Raw genomic sequence first — 21,849 nt, 5'->3', positions numbered from 1 at the left:
CATTGATTCAACGTCTACGAACGTTGAATTAATGCTAAAACCACTGGTTTACTGTCTGCGCTGTCTTGGCTTCTTGAAACTAGAACTCATCCGCCTTCGTTGTTTTTGGGTTGATTTTGTTTGTTTGAGCCTTTGGTGTTGGTGAAACGCAGCTGCCTAAATTTGTATGTGATATAGACGTTGACGATTCCATTCGACAGAAAGAAGTCGCCCATTTTTTGGTTGAATTTCAATGAAATAATGTTCTGTTTGAATTAGCGTGCTTTGGTGGTGGCTCAAAAATGCTTCATTTGTTATGTGACATAGTTGGGGAGCTAAAGAGTTGGGGACATTTGCTATATAGAGAAGCTTTTCAATATTTCCTTCCTTCTTTTGAATCCTCATTCTCTCCCGGCCCCGTGTTATCAAGAGAAACACTTGCAGCAGTTTTGGTTTTTAATAGCAACAGAGCAAACGAACATACGCGGATTACAATCCTTTCTTTTCCAGATCGAGATAAACGAAGGAGAGAGCGCAGTGGCCAACTGCTTCAGCATCCTCTCCGGGAACAAGACCGTAATCGTGGCGGCAGCCAGTCATGAGGAGATGGATAAGTGGCTCGAAGATTTCAGTGTTGCCATCGCTAAAGCCGGAAAAGACGCCTCTCCATACGAGTCCCCTCTTTTGAACTCAGAAAGAAGTTAGTACAACAGTACAACAAAAACTCTTATAAAAACAAAGAAGTTTGTAGCTCCTGCCATTGTTATTTTGCATTTCCAACAATCTCTATCTGATACCCTGACAGCAAATCAGACGTTTTTTACATTGAACCAATGTACAAAACGTCTGATTTGCTGCCTGGGTGCTGTATAAAAAAGAAGGATGTAGAAACTTTGTTTTGCAGTTCTTTTAGTGCAATAATGGACTAGAATTAATTTTAAGCTATTGGGAATTATAAGCAGTGGAATATGAAAGCTCGTGTGTTGTGGCAAATCATAAAACAGTTTCTGTTTGCACTGCTATATATCATTCAAAACGTCGTATTTGCAGATTATTAGTTCTAAGGCAATGTTGTTTCTATATTTGTATTACTTGTACCTTTCGTAGCGTGGAAGAATGCTGTCAGAAAAGTAAATATTACTGCCAAACAGTCAAGATTCTAAATACTGGTTGCTCATCCCAGGCAACAAGTCAGCCGTTTTTACATTGATTCAACGTCTTTAGACTAGTGGTAAAAAATGACTGATTTGTTGTCTGGGCAGTTGTCATGGTAGATGATGAGTTTGAAATGTCGTCTCTTGGTAAGCCATGTTATTTAGGCGGACTGGTTGAAACAAGTGGGAAACACCAATTGGTTAAAAAAAAAAACTTCTGTTTGGTTTCAGCAGATCTCTATTGAACACGTGATTGCTAAAAGTCATTTTCGAACTCTTGCTGCTGGTGTACTATTGAAGCACTTGAATGGAACTGCCAGGATTACTTTTCGTAACGGTTTCCCTTTTGCCTCATCAGTACGAATATTACCGCACTCATTTATGTATACCTTCCTCTGAAGAGGTAGAGTACATTCAAGATTCTGCTTTTTAGGCTCCCAGAGCAGGCTCTCGATGGAGCAGTCCTCGGAAGATGGAGACGCATCCATGAGGAGCTCTTTGGAACGGCTCAAGGGACTCACCCAGCAGCGGTCAAACGCAACCATGCATGTCTGTTGGCATAGAAACACAAGTGTCTCAGCATCCGATCACCTCGTCTCATTAAAAGTAAGAAAAACTACTTAGTCTAGTTGAAGTCTTTAGGTTTTTTCAAACATGTTTCTACAGCAGAAAACGCAGCGCTTTTGTCAAAGCAAAAAGCATTAAAAGTTAATATTGACCAAAGTTTTAACAATGTTTTTTTTTTGAGATTTGGTTCCACTTGTCTTTTAAAATTTTTATAAATTTTGCCGCATTGAATGACCACCTATGCGATTAATGGTAACAGCATTTTCAATTGGTTGCAACTGGGTGGACTTGAGTTTTTTTAAATCCTAGCCAGCAAATTAGTTTTTTTTACACTGATCCAACGTGCAGAAACGTTAAGCCGATATAAAAAGCACTATCTGCTGGCTGGGAACATATCTTTCTCGTGTAACCAACATGTATCTTGGCTGTTCAACACAGAACCAGTTGAGCGGGTATCTGTTGAGAAAGTTCAAGAACTCCAACGGCTGGCAGAAGCTCTGGGTTGTCTTCACAAATTTCTGCTTATTCTTCTACAAAAACAACCAGGTATTGCTGCTATGACGTCCGCGTCATAGATAGATGCTGCGTTGTAATTTGATTGACTGTAGGTGCGGAATAGCCTACTTCTTGATCATTGAAGTTTATGGTTGAGCAATTTTGTATGTCGGTTAAATGTAAGAATATTCTCGTTTGTGGAAATTCCATTCAGATTCTTGATAAGCTGGTGAGCGGTATCATCACTATAGTGGTTGGCCAGGACTGGCAGACAACCATAAAAACGGTGAAAATGTCTGCAAAGGTTGAATGAAAGTAAAAAGAACGCATTTTACGAGCTGGAGTGGTTGCTTATTGACTGACTGGATTGTATCTCTCTCCCAGGATGAATCTCCTCTGGCCAGTCTCCCGTTGCTAGGTTACACCATCAACTCTCCCACTGAGTCCGACGACATCAAGAAGGATTTCGTCTTCAAGCTACAATTCAAGACTCACGTCTATTTCTTCAGAGCTGAAAGCCAATACACGTTCAACAGGTTGGTCACGTGATCAAATTAACCACTAAGCGTCATGCACTGACTTCAACAGTTGAATTCTTGCTACCCACACTAATCATTGCCCGTCTGCACAAGTTATACATTATACAACCATGGTGCTATCTTAGGTTAAAATTTGTTTTTGAAGAGATGAACAGCCAATGACTGGCAGTTTGTCAGCGCGGCTTGGGCACAAACATATAGCTTCTCTGTCGAGAGACTGCTTGTGTGCTTTCGATGAGCCACCAACAATAATTACAGAAAACCTAATAATATGACGAACATTGTACATCCACAACGTGATCACCGGCTTGGGCTAGATTCAGCGTCAAATGTTAGTTTTTAGCAATATTGTAAAAGAGCTGAAGGGGACCACGGTTCCTCTGGATTTGTATGGACTCTCTATTAGACATTCATAATAGAAGCCCAGTTCACCACTGTATAGCCGTTACGATTAGTGGTAACATAACCCCATTCCCTGCTATGCGAGTAAAAGTTTACAGTATATGCTTGGTGGGTCATAACCGGGGATAGATGGTCGATCCAGGGGTGGTTTGTGGACGTTGACCAACAAACGGCCAAGCGCATTGATTACTGTCCAGACAGAAAATCAACCGTTTTTACATTAATTTAACGCCTGCAGACGACTGATTTGCTGTCTGGGTGGAAGTGGAATGCAGTTGTAGGAAAATAATCTTCAGTTAAACCTCTTGACTTTTCATCGTAGGTGGTTTCAAGTTATCAGCAGTGCGACTGTGACGTCACAGCGCACCCGGCTCTTCAGCAGGATGGACAGCAATCAGTGACGTCATCGATGGCGCGTTTCAAGCCTTGCTTTGATGACGTCAACTTATACTTTTCAGTCGATTAAGTTGCGTTTGAAAATCTATGAATTGTCAATTTGTAATCATTTCGCCTGTTCACATCTTTTCCATGTCTGCCGCTGTTTTTTCGATATGAAGTCACATGATGTATTATTTCCATTTTGCATTCCCAAGAGTATCTGGTCAGGGTTTCCATTTTAACTTCGGTTTTGTAGAATACATAAAAAGCACGATATGGACCAGTTGGTCGGTCTGCAATACCAAAAGCTTCTAAAAACAGAAGAAACGGTAATTAACTTATCAGCCCCGTTTATTTTTTATGATTTCGGATAATAATGAAACATTTTTTTGGAAACATGGATAGTTAGATTCTATATATTTATCTTTAACGCAAATGTGACGCAAATTCAAGCTTTTGCCTTGATTTTACTTCTAACGATTACAATATCAAATGTTTTCCTTCATTCTTTGGTGCTGCTTGTGAGTAATGTTGTGAGTTTTTGTCCAGCTCTTCCCTCAAGAATTATTTTCATTTGTTTTCAAAACACCATCTTCTCCCATCGGAACGGTACGTTTTAAAATTGCAACCATAAATGCTTTTAAAAAAAAATAATTTTTTTTACAATTTTAAGACAACCCAAGCCTACCCAGGAATTATGTAAATTGCATCAAATTTAAAGAATATAATTATGTTTTGCTATAACTGGGTTTTATTCTAACTATATTTTTGCTCAAATATTTATGTCTTGTGAAAAAAAACAAATATCTTACCCAGCCAGTAAAATCCGTCATTTTTACAACGTCTGCAAACGTTGAATCAATGTAAAAATGACGGATTTTGCTGTCTGGGTGACCATTGTATCAAGGTCATCGTGACCCCTCTTCACTAATTTGCATATTGTAACATTGATATTACTCTACTACAAATCAATGCTTTTAAAGTATAATCTAGTGTGTTATTGCGACGTACTTGAGTGGCTTATCCTCGAGTTTTCTTACGTCTATAAAACGTCAACAGATATAAACTTGTGCCATTTGCCTTTCATGTACTTCATCTCTATTCAGTCGAGGAACACGCATACCTGCAACGCCTTGTTTGTATCTTGAAACAAAATCTTACTTAAACTTTTTAAACAGCAGTGCAAAAGAGTTTTCTGTGTTTGCATATCTGGCGGTTTCAAAGTTGCCTTGTAACTTATCGTCTTTGGAATACTGTTGTTTTGTCCTGTACGTTGCATGCTGGACTACATCCCAGGCACCAAAACACGTCATTTTTGCATTGATTCATCGTCTGCAGAATGATTTTGCTGTCTGGGATCTTTCTGACAAAGTGAGTTTTTGTCACAAAACGTCGAGGATACGTTATGAAACTCTGGTCATTGATACAGCAATCAATTTCGTATCCACACTGCTATGCATTTCCACCGACCGGTTACTGCCTGTTGGTTACGTCATCGTGACGTGATTGTTACGTCCCGGTGACGTGGTCGCGCCAGAGGCCATGTGATTACGCTTGTTTGAAATTTAGTGTTACAATGATTTGTACATACAGTAGGCGAGTATAAACTTTGCTACCTTGAATCATGTTGATTGATTGCCATACTTTATACCAGCCAGCAAAAGTTGCATTTTTTCATCGTTTCAACGTTGGGCGACGTTGAAATGTGTAAAAACGACAACTTTGCTAGCTAGGATTCATTCTTGTGTCCGGAGAAGCACCCCCTTCATGTTGAACCCACTATTGGGGGGATTGTGAGTGGCATGACTCGGTGATAGGAGCTCATTAAACCGACGATCAAGATAACAAATTGGAGACGATGAGACCACTCGATTCGTTATTATATCGATGCCCTTGTGGGACTGGTACACCTTTCATGTGGAACCTTCAATGAACATTTATAATTGAGCAAAACTGAAAATGTTATTTTATAAATTTTTATCTTTTGTGGACTTCCACCGAAAAGCTGCTGGTCAAAGGATGATTGATTATGCTTTGAACTTTGGTCATGCTGAGCGAACTTCTCAATTTGTTTTCACAGTTGCTACCAATTACGTTTGTTGCTGAACAGTTTTTGTAACTAGCTTACAAATTTTTCTAATTTGACATCGATTTCATGTTTAATATGCCGCAAATCAATAAAAATTAACAGCGTTAATAATGTTAACTTTGCATATAGTAACGCCAACAGTAACAATCTCCTTGGGAAAAGGAGGCACAATTTTATAAAACCGCTGCATCATAAATTTAGTTTAAAAATTCTAATCTGTTATACGTTGATTTAATGTCACATTACATCAACTTGTGACTGACAATTTGCTTGTTAATCATTTTCATCGATTGTTTGTGGTAATGTATAGAGCTCTTGCGTTTTTGAACGAGCAATGAAGACGTTTTAATACTAGAACTGTGTCTTGTTTTGTGCTGTTCAGCCACGGATTCCCGTTGTTAATTGTTAGGACAAGTTTCGTTCCAGACTAGATGTAGCCTATGTGGTGGCAGACGGCCGTTAAGAAGGGAATTTGGGCCCTACAGTCAACAAATGACGTCACCGCAACCCTAGAAACAAAACACTGATAAAAAGAAATAGGCCTCCACTTTTTAAAAAAAGCTAGAAAATACTGGTAAATCATGGAAGAAAGAGGCATGCTAGTTTTTCTCTAAAACGCAGTAAGTTAGTTATCTCCAGAATAAAATGGGTGTTGTGATGCAAATGTATTAACATACAATGCAAAGAATTCGTGTTTTCTTCAACTTTTTGGGCTCCTAAGATTATCCCAAGCGCGAGTCATAAAAAAACCTGTCTGCGCTGTTGGTGTTGAAAATTACCCAGTTGGAGCGAAACCCGCCATTTTATTTTGTGCCAACCACCAGTAAATCGCAACTTTAAATCACGGATGGAAGAGTGCAGCCGTTTGAGAAACTCCTGCAACGTTTTAGAGTAGCCCAGTGTTTGTTTCAAAACAATAAATTCTAGGTTGCATTGGCTTTAGTAGCTTGTCTACTAGTAAGACAGACATCAAAACTTTAAAGATCGACTTAACTTCAATTACCCGTTGTCATCAGGTTTTTTCCTCTTGTTAAGGGTCAGAAGCAATGATACGCCAAGTATTTTTTATTTTGAGACACTTTAATTGTGGTTACCGGTGCTAGAATTTAAATGGGACCTAACTGATTTAAAATGAAACACAGCAAGAAAAATTTTGACATGTTCACGATTTTGTTGAGAATGTCTGGCTTCTCTAAGCTACTATTAGCCAAAGGCATCAAACGCTTGATTCCTGCACCGAGCCAGCCTGTTTTGGGAGAATATGCAGCGAAAGAGGTATGTTTAAGTCTAGATAGTAGTTTCATTTCGCGTTCTCACACTTGAAGCTCGTTGTCTTAGCCAGTTTTTAGAGGTAGCCACTTTAACAAGGAAAAATTCTGCCACTGCAATTGACTAGAATGCACCGCCAACCAATCATAAGCTACGTTTTCTATGACGTGAAAAAGAGCGAAAAGTAGAATATACAAAGCAAATCAAGTGATGGATTTTCTGTCAGCTGGTTGGGTTAGGGCTAGAAAGTAGTTATTTTATTGACGCAGGTTCGATTCCCACCACTGCTATTGCTCTTTTTTTTTCTGTTCAAAACAGTTTTTTCTGTTAAAGTTCAAAACAAGCATTAACTCTCTGGCTGAGTGCTAGAAAGGTCACAACTGGACGGTAGCCTCTTATAACATGTTCTGATTGGTTGGCGGTTTCATTCTAATCAATTTCATTGGCAGAATTTCTACTTGTTAAAGTGGCTACCGTTTTTAGATATGTTTCCCGTTTCGCATTGGTAAACTAATAAAACCACCGAGTAGTGCAGTACATGGACAGTCAAAAATCAAATAATCAACAGTTTGCCTTCTTTTTTGCAACAGATTGGTGTTTGATAGCCCTATCGATGAAGAGTCTAGATATCAATTGGCGAATAAGAATGCAGATGACATGATTAGTCCGTTCCGGTGGCTCAGCGCCCAACTTTGTAAACAAATAAGCGGTGGTATAATTCGACTCTTGGGGTGTGCGCTTTAGCAACGCATTTGAAGGACGGTAGGCTACCCGGTCATTTGGTCGACAGGACGTTAGGTCGGCAGAATGATTCATTTTAGGGTTAGTTAACTAACCTTAACCCTAACCCAAATGTCCTGTCGACCAAACGTCTTATCGACCAAATGTCCTGTCGACCAAACGACCGGCTACGATGTAGCCTAACCCTAACGTGCAGGCTGCAGGGTTTTTAATTTGGGGCCGGTATGCTACCAATGACATTCCCGGGTTCCAAAATAAAGACACCGCTAAAAAATGCACTATGCCAAAAGTTAATGCAACGTTTTCTTTAACTTTCAAGACCTTCGGAAAAGGTTTCAGGCCCTTATAATTATACCAGGTCCAAACATACTCCCTGTCAATGCTACAGCTAACGCGTTTGAAAAACCTAAAAGCCTTTCCAGGGTTTACCTGTTTGATAAATGTGGTTGAACTTATCAATTTAAAATTTTTCACCAAACGACTTTCAAGAAAGTTCTTGAGTCAATAACAGCAAATTTCTTTCCAGTTTTTTGTATTCAAAATACAGTAATGTGACGAATATCAATCGCTTCGGAGGCCAGCAGGGAACGATACTTCAACAAATTAAAGCGTTATCTCAAGTCATCACAACTCAAGGTTGCAGTCCCAAAGCCGAAGAAGCCCCCAGGGGATCCGAAGAGCTACCGTCCCATCTCTCTGCTCTGTATCCCCTTCAAGATACTCGAGAGACTTATCTACGCCCGTGTCGAACCGATAATAGACCCTCAGCTCCTTCGGGAACAAGCCGGCTTTCGCCACGGAAGATCAACCGTAGACCAGGTCACTCTGATGACCCAAGACATCGAGGATAGCTTCTCGGCAAAAAAGAAGGCTGGCGCCGTGTTTGTCGATCTCACGGCTGCCTACGACACTGCACAGCCGCCTTACCTGCAAACTACTCCGTCTCCTTCCTGACAGGCACATGGTCCATATAATTATGGAACTTGTGCAAAACCGCAGCTTTACCCTTTCCACCGGTAGCGGCCGACAAAGTAGACTACGTCGACTCAGGAACGGCGTCCCACAGGGCTCTGTCCTGGCACCCCTCCTCTTTAACACTTACATCTATGACCTGCCTGACACCATATCCAGGAAGTGTGCTTACGCAGACGACCTGGCTCTCCTACATCCAGCCAGAGATTGGCAGTCAATGAAGAGGAACCTAAGCCAGGACATGTCAACTATATTAACGTATCTCCAGAAATGGAAGCTACAGCTCAGCAAGGCAAAGACAGTGTCGGCGGCCTTCCATCTAAACAACAAGGAAGCAAAACGTGAGATCAACATTACCACCGATGACGAACGCCTGCCATACTGCGCCGAACCCACCTACCTCGGCGTAACTCTGGACAGGTCACTCACTTACCGACGACACCTGGAGTCACTGCGCAAAAAACTATCTGCGCGCGTTGCACTTTTGAGGCGGCTGGCGGGTTCTGGCTGGGGAGCTGATGCGAAAACCCTTCGCACAGCTACCTTGGCCCTCGTCCATTCTACCGCCGAGTACTGCGCACCAGTGTGGTGCCGCAGCTCTCACACCCGCCACATTGACACCGCCATCAACGACGCACTACGCACTGTGACTGGATGCCTGCGTCCTACTCCAACGGAATGCCTTCCCATCCTTGCAGGCAGCCAAGAGCCAACCTGCTGAGCTTCGCCGTAAAGGAGCCATGATTTCCCTTGCTCGTCGTGCACTGAACCCCGACCACCTCCTCCACAGTACATTCCAGCGCTTACCTGGAGAACAGCAGCAACTGAAATCAAGATGCCCATTTGCGCCCGCCGCACGACAGCTTCTGAACAACGTTGAAGATCTTGGAATAAGTGCGGCACACTGGACGAACTACACATGGAACACGGAGTGGTAAAACAACACCTCCCGACTCTGTGATTTCCTACCCGACGTCGATTCCCACCCTCCGGGAATGTCCCTCGCAAGACTTGCGTGGGTCCGGCGTAACCGCCTAAGAACCGGCGTCGGTCGCTTTCGTTCAGACATGTGCAGATGGGGCCTGGCTCCCTCACCGGGATGCGAGTGTGGTGCCACAGACCAGACAGTAGACCATGTCGTCCATGACTGCCCAATCCATCAACCACCCCATGGAACGCAGGGACTGAAGGCCCTGGATGACGAGACTGTCGAGTGGCTGATGACCTCATGTCAGTGGCGCCGCCAGACCTTCAACATTGGGGGGGCAAAATATTGACAGTGCAAGACAGTAGCATAGTCCAAAATTTTGAAAGGGGACAGCCGGCGGGCGAAGCCCGATGGCGTGTTCGCCGAAGGCGACACTTAGCGGCGGGGGGTCTGGGGGGCCTCCCCCAGAAAATTTTGAAAAATTACTTTCCGTTTGGTGCATTCTGAGAGCATTTTCAACAAAATTGTGGGTATGAATATTTCTGTAAAATGGTGCTGTCCGGTGGCATAGCAAAAGGATAAGATCATGTTTTCTTCGGCATTTTTTGAAAATAAAGCTAAGTCTCTATGTTTTCTTGTTGCTAATTTCAGACTGAGATATTTGAATGTTTGGTATTGGCAAAACTCGCTCTTTTAATACAGTTTGGTTTAAAATTGGGCAAACTTTGTTTTAGAGACATAGATTGATTGCTTTTTTTTGCGAGATTATTACAGTTTTATTATTTATCAATTTTCTCCTTAGTTGATTCAAAAAACGATCTTATTCCGGTAAGTCACTAACTTTTATGCTCTGAAGTCAACCCAAAGTTGGAAAATGTAACGTCATAGAGATCATACATCTTGATGAGTGTCAAACAAAAAGCTTTGAGACAATGAAGTTACTTTAGGTTATTTCTGATATATTCAAGTTTTGTATAACGAATAGCTGTTTAGATGTTAATCTAGATCGAACAAGCGATCTCAGCAGTTGCAGATGGCTTGCATCCTTGCACAGTTTGACGAGAAATTACATCATAGGCTAAAACTTTTCTTGTAAACAATGTATTAACATCCGTAAATTCAATTTGAAGGGTTGAAACCGCCGAACACCCCTCCCTTGGCTACGCCACTGGTGCAAGACAGTAGTATATTATTTAATTTCTCTTGTTTTCGACCAGGGCTGGAAAAAATGTTTAGCTTCCCGGGAATCTGTTTTTTAGAGAAAAACCGCGGCTTACAATCACGATAATGAGAACCTTATATTTTACTGATCTACGGAGATGCAGATGACTTGCATCCTTGCACAGTTTGACGAGAAATTACATCATAGGCTAAAACTTTTCTTGTAAACAATGTATTAACATCCGTAAATTCAATTTGAAGGGTTGAAATCCCCGAACCCCCCTCCCTTGGCTACGCCACTGGTGCAAGACAGTGGTATATTATTCAATTTCTCTTGTTTTCGACCATGGCTGGAAAAAATGTTTAGCTTCCCGGGAATCTGTTTTTTAGAGAAAAACCGCGGCTTACAATCACGATAATGAGAACCTTATATTTTACTGATCTACGGAGCTGACGTAAACCTTAAAAGTCATGTCGACATATTCTTGATGCCCCCCTTATCGTTAATTGTTCTTTGTAGTACCGCTTTGAAGGTGAATTACGACTATGAACAAAAGAATAAATTTTAAACTTCATACTGTATTTGTATTGAAAATACATGACGTAATGTCTTCCAACCTTATCACATTTTTTTCATTACGTAATATTTACCACCACCAAACCACTTTTGATGATCGAATTTGTTAATTTATTATTCGGTAAAATGTTTAGATGATGTTACGTCATTACGCCGATTTGAGATGTAATTTCATTCATGATGTCGTATGGATGAAAAACTTTTACAAGTTTTATACTCTGCTGAGATTAAAGAAGAAACATAAATGATAAATATTGGAGAAATTGAGTCTCCTTTACAACTGAAGAATCGAACAACTCAAAACTGCTGAAACAAAACGTTTTGTTTAAGTGAAAGAATCACTGCAAGCAACCAATGCTAAAATGCGCGCGGAAGAAGTCATGGGAGTGGGAGGTATCAAAAATTTAATAGGTTGTTATTTTTCTACATCAATGTGACGTTAGTTAAAACTTTAAAAAGTCTATATCTTTGCTTCTATTTAGTCATCAAGGCTTTCCATACTTTCTTTTAAGAGAGAGCTTTTACCTACCCCCCCCCCCCCCCCCCCCCCCCTTGCAACTTGAGTTGACTTACTTGAGGTTGGGATCCAAATATTAAAAAAATAATATTAATATGTATTAATAAAAAAAAAAAGAAGATGATGCCCAAAACATTGGGGGGGCAGCTGCCCCGCCTGCCCCCCCCTGCCGGCGCCACTGCCTCATGTCCAAACATATAGTCCGGAAGAAAGCTCATACGACGAAGAAGAAGAAGATCACAACTCAAACGAGTTTAAGTTGGAAGACTACTGAACAGTGAACAGTCGTTCTGCACAAAATGAAATATACGGTAAGCTAAGTTCTATCTAAAATCGCCATAAAATGATTGTTTAATCAGTGCGGATCTTTTCTATACTGGTTTCTTGTAAGAGAGCCGAATTTCAGTCTGTTCCTGATGCTAACAGCTTTTATGCAGGCAACAAAAACTGTCTTGTAGTTTGCTCCGTGACCACCATGCTTTTTGTTCAAGTTTCCGAGTCGACGGCAACGTTTTTACTTGGTTTATTAAACAAAATAATTATATTTTTGTCATTTACGAATAATTACAACAAACAATACTTTTTAAGTTTGTGTGCAGCAAAACCGTAGGCTTGAGTGCAACCAAAGTTTAGGCCATTATAAAGTCGGCCATCTTTTGCGCTTTGGTTTGTTGATTGCTGCCTTCATAAGCGAGCCCAGCAGCCAATAGAAAGACTCCAGAGGAGATCCAACAAATCCACAAGGAATACCCATAGCCGGCGGTGTAAATGTATTCCACAACCAGTTCTTTGTTTGTCGTGATTATCCCTGTACCAGTAACCCCTTGGGGAATGAGGGTACTGTACAGTGCAGCGGTTATCACAATCAGAGCAACTAAAAACAATTAGATCAATAATTAATCTACAAAACGATTATTTAGCCTATGTTAGCCTACGTTTAAGGTTTACACTTAATCTTTAGTAAAGCATATTTTACAGAAAAGCTTAATGTCATACAGCAAGGTGTAGTTACAAAGAAGGAAAAAACTAAGTTAGAATTAATTTGAAAGTTTGAAAATGAATTCTGAATTTAGATTTTAATCTTTACAAAATTCCATTGCTGATTTGAATTCCAAGCATTTTAAGCCACATGTAAATATTTATTTTTAATGTGTCCGGGGGTAAAGTACTTTCAGTTGACTCTTTATAGCCCAACGTTGCAAATTTGCAACAATTTGTAGACTGCTGCTAAGTATTCTCTCTTGGTTGGGCTTCAATTTTCCAAAATATTTAATTTTTTTTTGTTTGGTGCTACTGGGTTAACCTTTGAGTGTTGCGAAGATAGATAAAAGGACCGTAGAAGAAAAAAGTAAAACTTGTAGATTACAAAATCAAAATTTAACAATTTTTCCATCCAACTCTGTAGGTGGACCAAACATATAGCTCCTTTTCAACATTATTTTGTCTGTGGCCCTAGAAGAGATGATTGCATTTCGCTTTTTCTTTTGGTCTCCAAAGATTTATTGGTAAATATTCGGTCTCTTATTGTAATAATTTATTGGTCTCCATGGATTTTACTTGTAAAAACTTGAACAAACTGAATTCTTTTTCTCTGTGGCTAAATAGGCTGCTAAAAATAAGCATGTAAGTTAGATATAGTAGGAGCCTACTTACAAGCAAATAAGTAATAACACAAAAGCACGCTTCCGTGGTGGGTGGCTGATCTTTTCATTGCCAGCACATAAATGTTGAAGATGATGCCGAAGCCACCGACGATAAGTCCAATCATCATCACAGCTCGAGTGGCTGTGAACCAGGTGGAATAGAAAAAGTCTGCGAAGAGATGGTTGGTTTAGTAATTGAACGATTCGTTACCAATAGTTTGATTTAGCCTACAATCTGGTTAACAATTTCCTTGCAGGAGGTAAGCCTGCCAGGCAAGTTTTCAAAGCAGATTTTATTGTACATGAAAAACCGGCCGACTTGGGTCAAGCTCATTAAGATTCTAACAGGAGTCGGTCGATTCAGTGGCGTAGCTAGGGAATGTGCCGGAATGTGCAGCCCGGGGCGGATTCAGATTTTGTCTCCCCTTTAAGAAAAAGCATGTGAAAATGAAATGCGTTTTTTTTTATCAGATTATAATCAAAATCAAAAATCGTAGTCTGAAAGTGCCGCCCCCATACGTGCCGCCCGGGGCGGTCGCCCCCCCCCCCCCGCTCTCCCCTAGCTACGCCACTGGGTCGATTCAATTCCAATGTGCACAAGTAGGATTGGCTCTGCGGCTTGGATCTGCCTGCAAAGGCGGTGCGGAGGAACAAACTGCTGACTATGTCGTTCTTGAATGTCCTGTTTAGGCTATACAGCAGCACTGGACGAAGCTACACTCACCTGGCTTTCTATTACCTGCCCTGCAATCTAAACAATCCTGTCTGAGATGAAAAAAGAAGAAGTTAGAATCTACATTTAAGTATTTTGGTTAAGCAGCTGCATTTGGTTTGTTGTTATTTTAGATTATTAACCTACAGCAAAAACAACAACACGGTGTAGACATGTGATGGTGACATAGTAGAGGCAGAGGCGTAAAGCTGTAGAGACGTCACACTCCAAATGAACGTGTTCGTGTTCCGTGCTTTCTAAAAACTAGTAGCCTCGAAAAATTTCCTTCCAGTTCCACTCCACCCCGATTGCTCAGTTCTTTAGGCACCTCACTTTACAAAGGATCTGCAAGATCAAAAAACGCTGGTTCGACTCTCGGGGTGTGCGCTTGAGCAACGCATTTCAAGAAGTGCTCTCACTTCAGAGGCTACTAGTGGATGGAATAATTCACATACAACAACAATCAGAAAATTCACCAGTCAATTTCAGTGACCGGGCCGTCGTCAGTGGTTCGAAGCCACTAGAAGTATGTGTAACTGTCAAGATTAAGTTCTGTAAAAAAGCTGTCTCAGTCCGAGTATAAAGTCCCACAAGTAATCAAATATTTACGATTGCATTTTACCTTCGTATTCTCCAGTTCCTGTCCATCCGAACATGTTTCCATTTTCATCTGTGATCGACCACAATCCAATTGTAACTCCGTTTGCGCTTGTCCATTCAGGGGTGGCAATGGCTACAACAGCTAATATCATTCCCACAATCGCTACCACCAATGATGATTTAAATGGCGGCCCTGATTGGCTAGCTTTCATCTTGTTTAGCCTTAACAGCAAATAAAATCAAAGATATTATTAAAATTTATAAAACTTAAATTGCCTAAATTGAACAAAATATTGACTTTGAAGCTTGAAATGAGATGGGAAAACAATAGGCTAGGCTACCTATCACAACTGAGTTATCATGCCAAAAAATAAGATCAATATCTGGCATCCCGTATCAAAGATAACGTTAGTTTTAATTGAAAACGCTCATTAAGATTAGATTGAAGACAAGACCTGCTGAGGAACACTTACAAGCAGTGGCGTAGCCAGGAATTTAGAAAGGGGGGGGGGGGGGGAGATTTGACTGCCGGCAGGCGAAGTCCGACGGCGTGTTCGCCTAAGACGACATTTAAGTTCACGGGGGTCTGAGGGGCCTCCCTCAGAAAATTTTGAAAAATCGCTTTAAAATTGGTGCATTTTGAGAGCATTTTCAACAGAAATGAGGGTATAAATATTCCTGTAAAATGGTGCTGTCCGGTGGCATAGCAAAAGGACGAGATCATGTTTTCTTCGGCATTTTTCGGAAATAAAGCTAAGTCTCTATGTTTTCTTGTTGCTAATTCCTGGCTGAGATATTTGAATGTTTGGTATCGGTAAAACTCGCTCTTTTAATGCAGTTTTGTTTAAAATTAGGCAAACTTTGTTTTAGAGACATAAAGAAAAGCATCATTCTCAATATCGTGATGTCACACGCGTGCCAAGGGGGGTTGAAACCCCTAAAACCCCCTCTTGGCTACGCCGTTGCTTGCAAGATGTTATACTTCTTTCCTGATTCAACCTATCCCTTGAACTTATGGCTATCCCTGTTTACGAAGATGTTGATTGATGATCTAAGCACAAACGCTTACAGTGAGATTTTAGAGTTTTGCTGAGACCCTTGTACGTGAGCATGACGAAAGCCTAAGTCTAAGCCTATCCTTAACAAGTACAAGTCAGCTTGACAAGCCACCAAGCTTGCTCAAGGACAAGGCAAACCAAGACGACAAGAGCAGATGACGAGCTGCAGCCTTCACAGCCGTTGATCTTATAAGCCTACTGACATCATCCGCCTGTTCCGCTGTTAGATACTGGGGTAGGCTACGTTGGGCTTTATTTTGGGTGGCCCTTAGTTTTGACCAACCTGGCATGAGTGACCTTCTGGAAACAATTTATTAGAGGTTACTGAAGCACGGAAACTGTCTCGCCCCAGTAGGTAGTCTTTCTATAAGTTAATAATAACCTACCGCTTAAACTGCAAACAATTTTAAATTAAAAACTACTTTAAAACCGGGCCCCAAATCTTGTAACTACAATAGGCCTATGGCCTATCTACATATCATTAATTTTTAACAGGATTTTTAATGCTTTCAATCGCTAAATATAATGAATGCTTTGTTTCAATCGACTGTCAACATTCATGAAGCAGAGAATCTGACTCAACCCTTCGTTAACTTACCTATAGCCTAGGCCTACGCTAAAACTTAGTGACTTCTTAATATCAAGTAAGAAGAAAATGGTTCTCTTCTTTCCCTTAGCCTACGGTAGGCTACTTTACTGTTTTTGCATGTAGGCTACAATTCAGCCATCAGAAATCTGGTGGTTCGATTCTCATTGCTAACCAGCGGATATATATCAACAAGGCATTTAGACGACAGCTCACAGCAGGCTACATGCAGTGGTGTTGACAGGGGAGGGGTCCAGGGAGTACCTTTGGACCTGGGCCCAGAATGATTTTAAGGGTCCTCAGTTTTTCCAAGAAGCCCAGTAACTTAAAAAAACACCACGTAGGATATTCTTTGAATGTAGCGTGTTCTTCCTACAAGTGTCTTAATTCGAAGCCAGAGGATCCCATTGCTACGGAGCCAAAGTTATCCTCTCAACGGCTTTGGATGCTTTGACAACGAATATCAATAAGCAACAAGTAGGCTACTTGTTTTAACTGTGCTTTAACTTAATCTTGATCTGTAGGCTACTACCAAATTTTGAGCGAAGCCTGATAACAAAGCTAAAACTATTTATAAACAGTAATTTACATGTGTTTAGTTAAATTATACTGATCACGATATTCTTGCACACTTTAATCGTTTCCAATTTATCTTTTCCTTGTAGCATCCTAAAAAATGCCTGTTCATAGCTAAACAGCAGGCAGTGTACTTTTAACATGCATTATAGCCTAACCAGTTTCAGCTCTGAATTAGCGTTAATGATTAAACTTTTGGTCCCGTTACAGCTAGTCCTGCGTTTGCATTATGTTTCTTAAAGCTCACAATTCTTATGTAATTCTGTGCTCTGACGCTTTAAATCACTGTCGCTTTGTTAGTACAAACACCAGAGATGACTCATCACGCAATGGCAGTATGCTACAGACCTGAACCTGCCTGTTTCCTAAACTTGAAACACCATCATGACTACATATGAAACATCACGATATTTCAATGAATCTTTTTCAAGGCCACCGTAGCCTACTCAGAACTTCGTCAAAAATCTTCAAAACAGTTCAGGCGTCATTGAAAATGATTGCAATAGAGTAAACGTTCATCTTGCAGCGTTTGAGAGGGTAAGTTGTGCCTGGCCCCTAAAATACCACACCTTAAAGAAAGCTTCTCCAAAGAATAGGCTAGGCTAAAACTCCAAAGAATAGGCTCCTCGTTTTTTTGTTTGTTTCCGGTGCCCCTGGAAAAATTCTGGGTCCCCAAAATGATCACGAATTAGAGTTCAAAAAAGGGTTGCGTTTATTGGGGGCTCAATGCCCCAGCATCAAAAATGATCAAAAGTCTGACGAAGAAGAGCTTTAGTTAGCTTACTGGTCGATACAATTTTGGAGATTAAAAAATAATTATTTGAAAGCAAAGTTAAGGACATAATGAGAGCAAAGTGCTTCTTTTGAAAGATAGAGGTCGTTTATGTGATACTGTATACAAATGAATGGGATGGAAACTAATCTTTGAGTTCAACTTCAAGTATGTCCTTAAGTGTCTTGCAGGGGCGCCGGAAGCGGGGGGGCAGGGGGGCGGATGCCCCCCCTGCCCTCAACTTTTCTGCAGATGGAGGGGCAGGGGGGGCAATGGTGCCCTTTTGAAGTCATGTAAGCTACTGCACATTTTGCAATATCACAATTTCTGCTATTAGCTTTTAGCCTAATTATAATCTTTCATTTTTGCCTCAAAATAATATTTGCGGCACAAAATTTTGCAACACAGTACAGGCCTTAAAATTCGTTTTTCTTTCGGCAGCCGTCGTGGCCTACCGGGAGCTCCTTCTCGGCGGCCAAATCTGCGTGCTTGGAGGCCAAAATACAAAATAAAAATAACAATAGCACAAGTAAATAGAATTAAACTTGCAACAATGCCAAAATCATCACTTAGTGTTGTTGAAGTCTGGGCGACGTCCTACAATAAAATCGTTGCACCACGCAATAACTGCTTTATCGGGATTGTAATCCAGTACTGCAGGCCCATCTAACGACACTCGCACGAGTGTCTCCAATGTGGCTGATTTTAAAGAAGTTCGCCACTCCCCTAGAATTCTTTTTAGCAACGAAAAACAACGTTCGACATGTGTTGACGGTGACGGCAAGGTAATAAGTATTTCAATGATGTGAAGGACATTATTAAAAGAAGCATAATTTTTGCAAAATATGATCAAAAAATGTTTTCCCCTCGGATGTCAACTAACCTATTTCTCCTTTTTAACAACGATTCAATGTCCTACAACATCGAATCGACATAAAAACGACAATATTGCCAGCCGATGTAAATTAGCACTTCGGATTAAGACTTTGTTAAAATAAACGTCGGGAATTACAAACAAGACTTGCAGCGCTGGCGATCGCAGATGGATATTTTCCATCAATAACAAATATTCCCGAACAATACAACAATGGTGATTATGACGCGCTGACCTAATTTTGCGTCACTCTTTGATACTACATATTGTCGACAGTTAATCCACGATCATTTTATTGCAAAATTAAATAATTGGCTAGAAGAGACCGGCGGTCAAACTTGGCCGATTGAGGAGGTAGCACCGACGGTCATTCAAGCACAACTTAGCGGCCATGTCCACAGGCTGCTTTAAGGCTTGACAGTAGGTTACATCAATCATTATACAGTAACATAGCATGATGCCCTTCTTTGTATACCGGACACTTGTAGGCTATCATTACTCAATACATAGTGAGCTGATAGATTAGCATTATCGCTATATCTTATCTTAAAACTTGAAAAAAAATTGGCCTTTTAGTAAACAAAAGTGCCCTTTTTTCGTAATTCTGCCCCCCCAGTCAAAATTCGTTCCGCGCCCCTGGTGTCTTGTGTCCCGGGTCTTGCCAAAGTAATAGCTTCGGCTTCGTGCTCTCGATTAGTATCGAACCGATGTTCTTTCGAATGTCATACCAGTGCTCTCGCACTCGGTGGTGCAACCGACAAAAGATGTTAATATAATGCCAGGACTATATCATTCTAAAGAGGTTTGTGTGAGCATGATGTGGGCTTCAAAAAGTAGCCTGCAGGAGTGCAGTGGCTTCAGGTCTCCACAAATCCGATCCAAATAAATCTTTGAGGAAACATTTACAAACACAGGAACTCTGAATCGCGTGAGACTGTTGTGCATATTATGAAAACTAAAAAAGACTTCGCGCTAGCCGCTCAACTTTTGATCAACAAAGTTGATGAACAAAACACTTCTGCGGCCGCTGGCTAGTTGGGCGGACTATAGATGGAAATCGGAATGGAAGTCAAGTTCCACCAGATTCATTTCGTTTATCCTCGACGCCGACACCCGTCCCATCGGCCTGACACTACAGAGACAGGCGTGGGTGCGGCTCAACTGTCTTTGTACGGGCGTTAGGATTTTCTGCTCAACCATGTACCAATAGGAAATGGCCTCCTCCTCTTCTTGTGGATGTGTTGCTGAAGAACAACCGCAGATCGCATCATCAACGATTGTGCGTTGTGCCATCTTCAAGCCAGTGGAAAATCTGCGTGTCTTTGATAATGAAACCAAAGAATGACTGTTCTCTAGTGGTCGTGTAGTAGAGTGTAGTCCGAGAACATCGTGAGTCTGCGGCAGTAAAGAGATAGACCATCGCCCTCACAGGGCAGGCTCATACGACCGCAACGACGATTTAAAAACACTTCCGCAAGTGGTCGCCACTGATCAACAACAAATAGCGAGCGCGCTTTTATGTGAATGGCGAGTTGCGACAACAAACTGAAGAACATTTATCAGGTTTCGTCACTGACCCTGTGGGCTCGTACAAGCAGCGAAGCATGTGCGGCTTCAGAAATCGTGTTGAAGTGAGCAGTCATACGAGAATTTAGTCAAGATGAGGTTTGAACTTGCAGTTTAACCACGTTTGTGTGACATAGCCTACCGTTTTATATCAGATTTATTTGCATAGAATGCTGTAGGCTATCTGTGTGTAAGATCTTTTGTCAGGGTGATACTTCACATTTTTCTTAACGAAACTAGACGATTAGGCTTACACAAATACACAGCCAGCGTAATACCTCTCTGTGCTGCCGTGGTGACAGCGTTTTAGGGTAGCTTGCTTGATATAAATCGTTACCTATTTACCTCATTAGGTTAGACCTGTTAGAACTCACTCTGACCATTGGTTTTGAGGAGAAAGCCAAAGAAAAGGCAAGTTTGTACTGACCAGTGACCAGTGATAACCTACTATAGCCGAGGCTTAATTTCACTACTCTTAGTACTTTTGTAAGTTTTTAATTCTATTGTAAAAATTCTAATAGCCCAGTGTACATTTTTTTAGAAAATTTTTTGGCCCTGGTCAGAAAGTATCCCAAATATGTTAATTGCTGTGCAAGTTAAAACAACGTTTGAGAAATTAAACATTTATGAGATTTTGTAAGATTTGTACACAAGTTTCTCTTCATTTCAATCTAACTGTTTTTATGGCTTCAGCCTTAAACTTGATAATTCCACCATTGAAATATACAAAATACAAAGCTGGATGATGGTTGTTCCTGTGAGACTCAGAGTAATCAAATAATTTTTTCACTAAATTTATTCTAATGATAAGGCCTTGTTTCTATTCTTCATCTCTTCTTTGAATGATTTAAGCCATGCTATATTCTATTCTTCATAAGCACCATTTTTTAAGTGTGCTCAAAGCCACTTCATCATTTTGTAATAAATACATAAAAAAAACATGTTTTGCTGGTAAAAAGGCATTTGTTGATTTAATGCCATTTTTTGCTGGTAAAGGGCACCATGTTCAAGTTGGTCATCTTTAAAACTTTTCATGCTTAGTCAAGCATCAAGTGTGTCACCATTTAGTTTTCAAACTCATTTCAATCTTGTAGTCACATATAAAATATTTCAAGAATATTTGTTTTGACCATGAATCTGTGTCAATGATTCTTGTGACATATATTTTGTAAAACAATTAGGACTTTTGTGCCTGCAACAAATCAACTTAATCAACCTGCAGCAATTAACTCCCAAGGGCTATAGTATGACTAGGAATTTATATAGTTTTCAGACATTGGTAAGATATCATGGTGTCACTTCATATTTCAACTTATTATTACAGGACATAACTGAGAACTGGAAAAATATTTGAAAGGTTAAATGATAGCATTACCAGGCACTTTTATTGCTTTTTTGATGATTTTTGTTGAGTCCTACTTTCTGGTTATTTTTTTTTTTACAAAATTTGTATATAAGTAAGAAAATAAAAAATACACATTTGCTTTTGCCACATGTAGAACTTAGGCAAACTTTTTGTGTGACAAGGAAAAATAACTTTAGAAGGTCGAACAAATATTTTTAAGTTTGATTATGTTCTTGTCTTTTAGCAATCAGTCTTCCAAACCTCTGTGCCACTTCACATTTATATGATAATTATATTATCATACATACATATTATTAATATAATATCATTAATTTTTTAAGTGTATTAC

General features: G+C 40.4%; 2 protein-coding genes across 2 annotated transcripts in view; one reads left to right on the top strand and one right to left on the bottom strand.

Moving 5' to 3' along the window:
- The window catches only part of LOC145779149 (FERM, ARHGEF and pleckstrin domain-containing protein 1-like), a 44,974-nt gene extending 39,020 nt beyond the window's left edge, over window positions 1–5,954 (top strand). Inside the window, exons 18-22 of the mRNA XM_082590726.1 lie at window positions 490–679; window positions 1,567–1,739; window positions 2,139–2,246; window positions 2,580–2,731; window positions 3,459–5,954. Of these exons, the coding sequence (XP_082446852.1) occupies window positions 490–679; window positions 1,567–1,739; window positions 2,139–2,246; window positions 2,580–2,731; window positions 3,459–3,537 (702 nt within the window). The 3' untranslated portion in view covers window positions 3,538–5,954. The remainder of the gene's footprint in view (window positions 1–489; window positions 680–1,566; window positions 1,740–2,138; window positions 2,247–2,579; window positions 2,732–3,458) is intronic.
- A 6,321-nt stretch (window positions 5,955–12,275) lies between these two features.
- LOC145778756 (uncharacterized) lies at window positions 12,276–14,995 on the bottom strand. The gene is made up of 3 exons (XM_082590329.1): window positions 14,746–14,995; window positions 13,422–13,580; window positions 12,276–12,642 (listed from the first exon to the last, which is right to left on the bottom strand). The coding sequence occupies exons 1-3, from the start codon at window positions 14,933–14,935 to the stop codon at window positions 12,398–12,400; spliced, it is 594 nt and encodes a 197-aa protein (XP_082446455.1). The 5' UTR covers window positions 14,936–14,995; the 3' UTR covers window positions 12,276–12,397.
- Between the last annotated feature and the right edge of the window lie 6,854 nt (window positions 14,996–21,849).

Source organism: Aplidium turbinatum, chromosome 10, assembly GCF_918807975.1.
Source record: "Aplidium turbinatum chromosome 10, kaAplTurb1.1, whole genome shotgun sequence".
Lineage (NCBI taxonomy): Eukaryota > Metazoa > Chordata > Ascidiacea > Aplousobranchia > Polyclinidae > Aplidium > Aplidium turbinatum.
The sequence above is the reverse complement of the archived record's forward strand: the minus strand, read 5'-3'. Positions and strand labels throughout refer to the sequence as shown.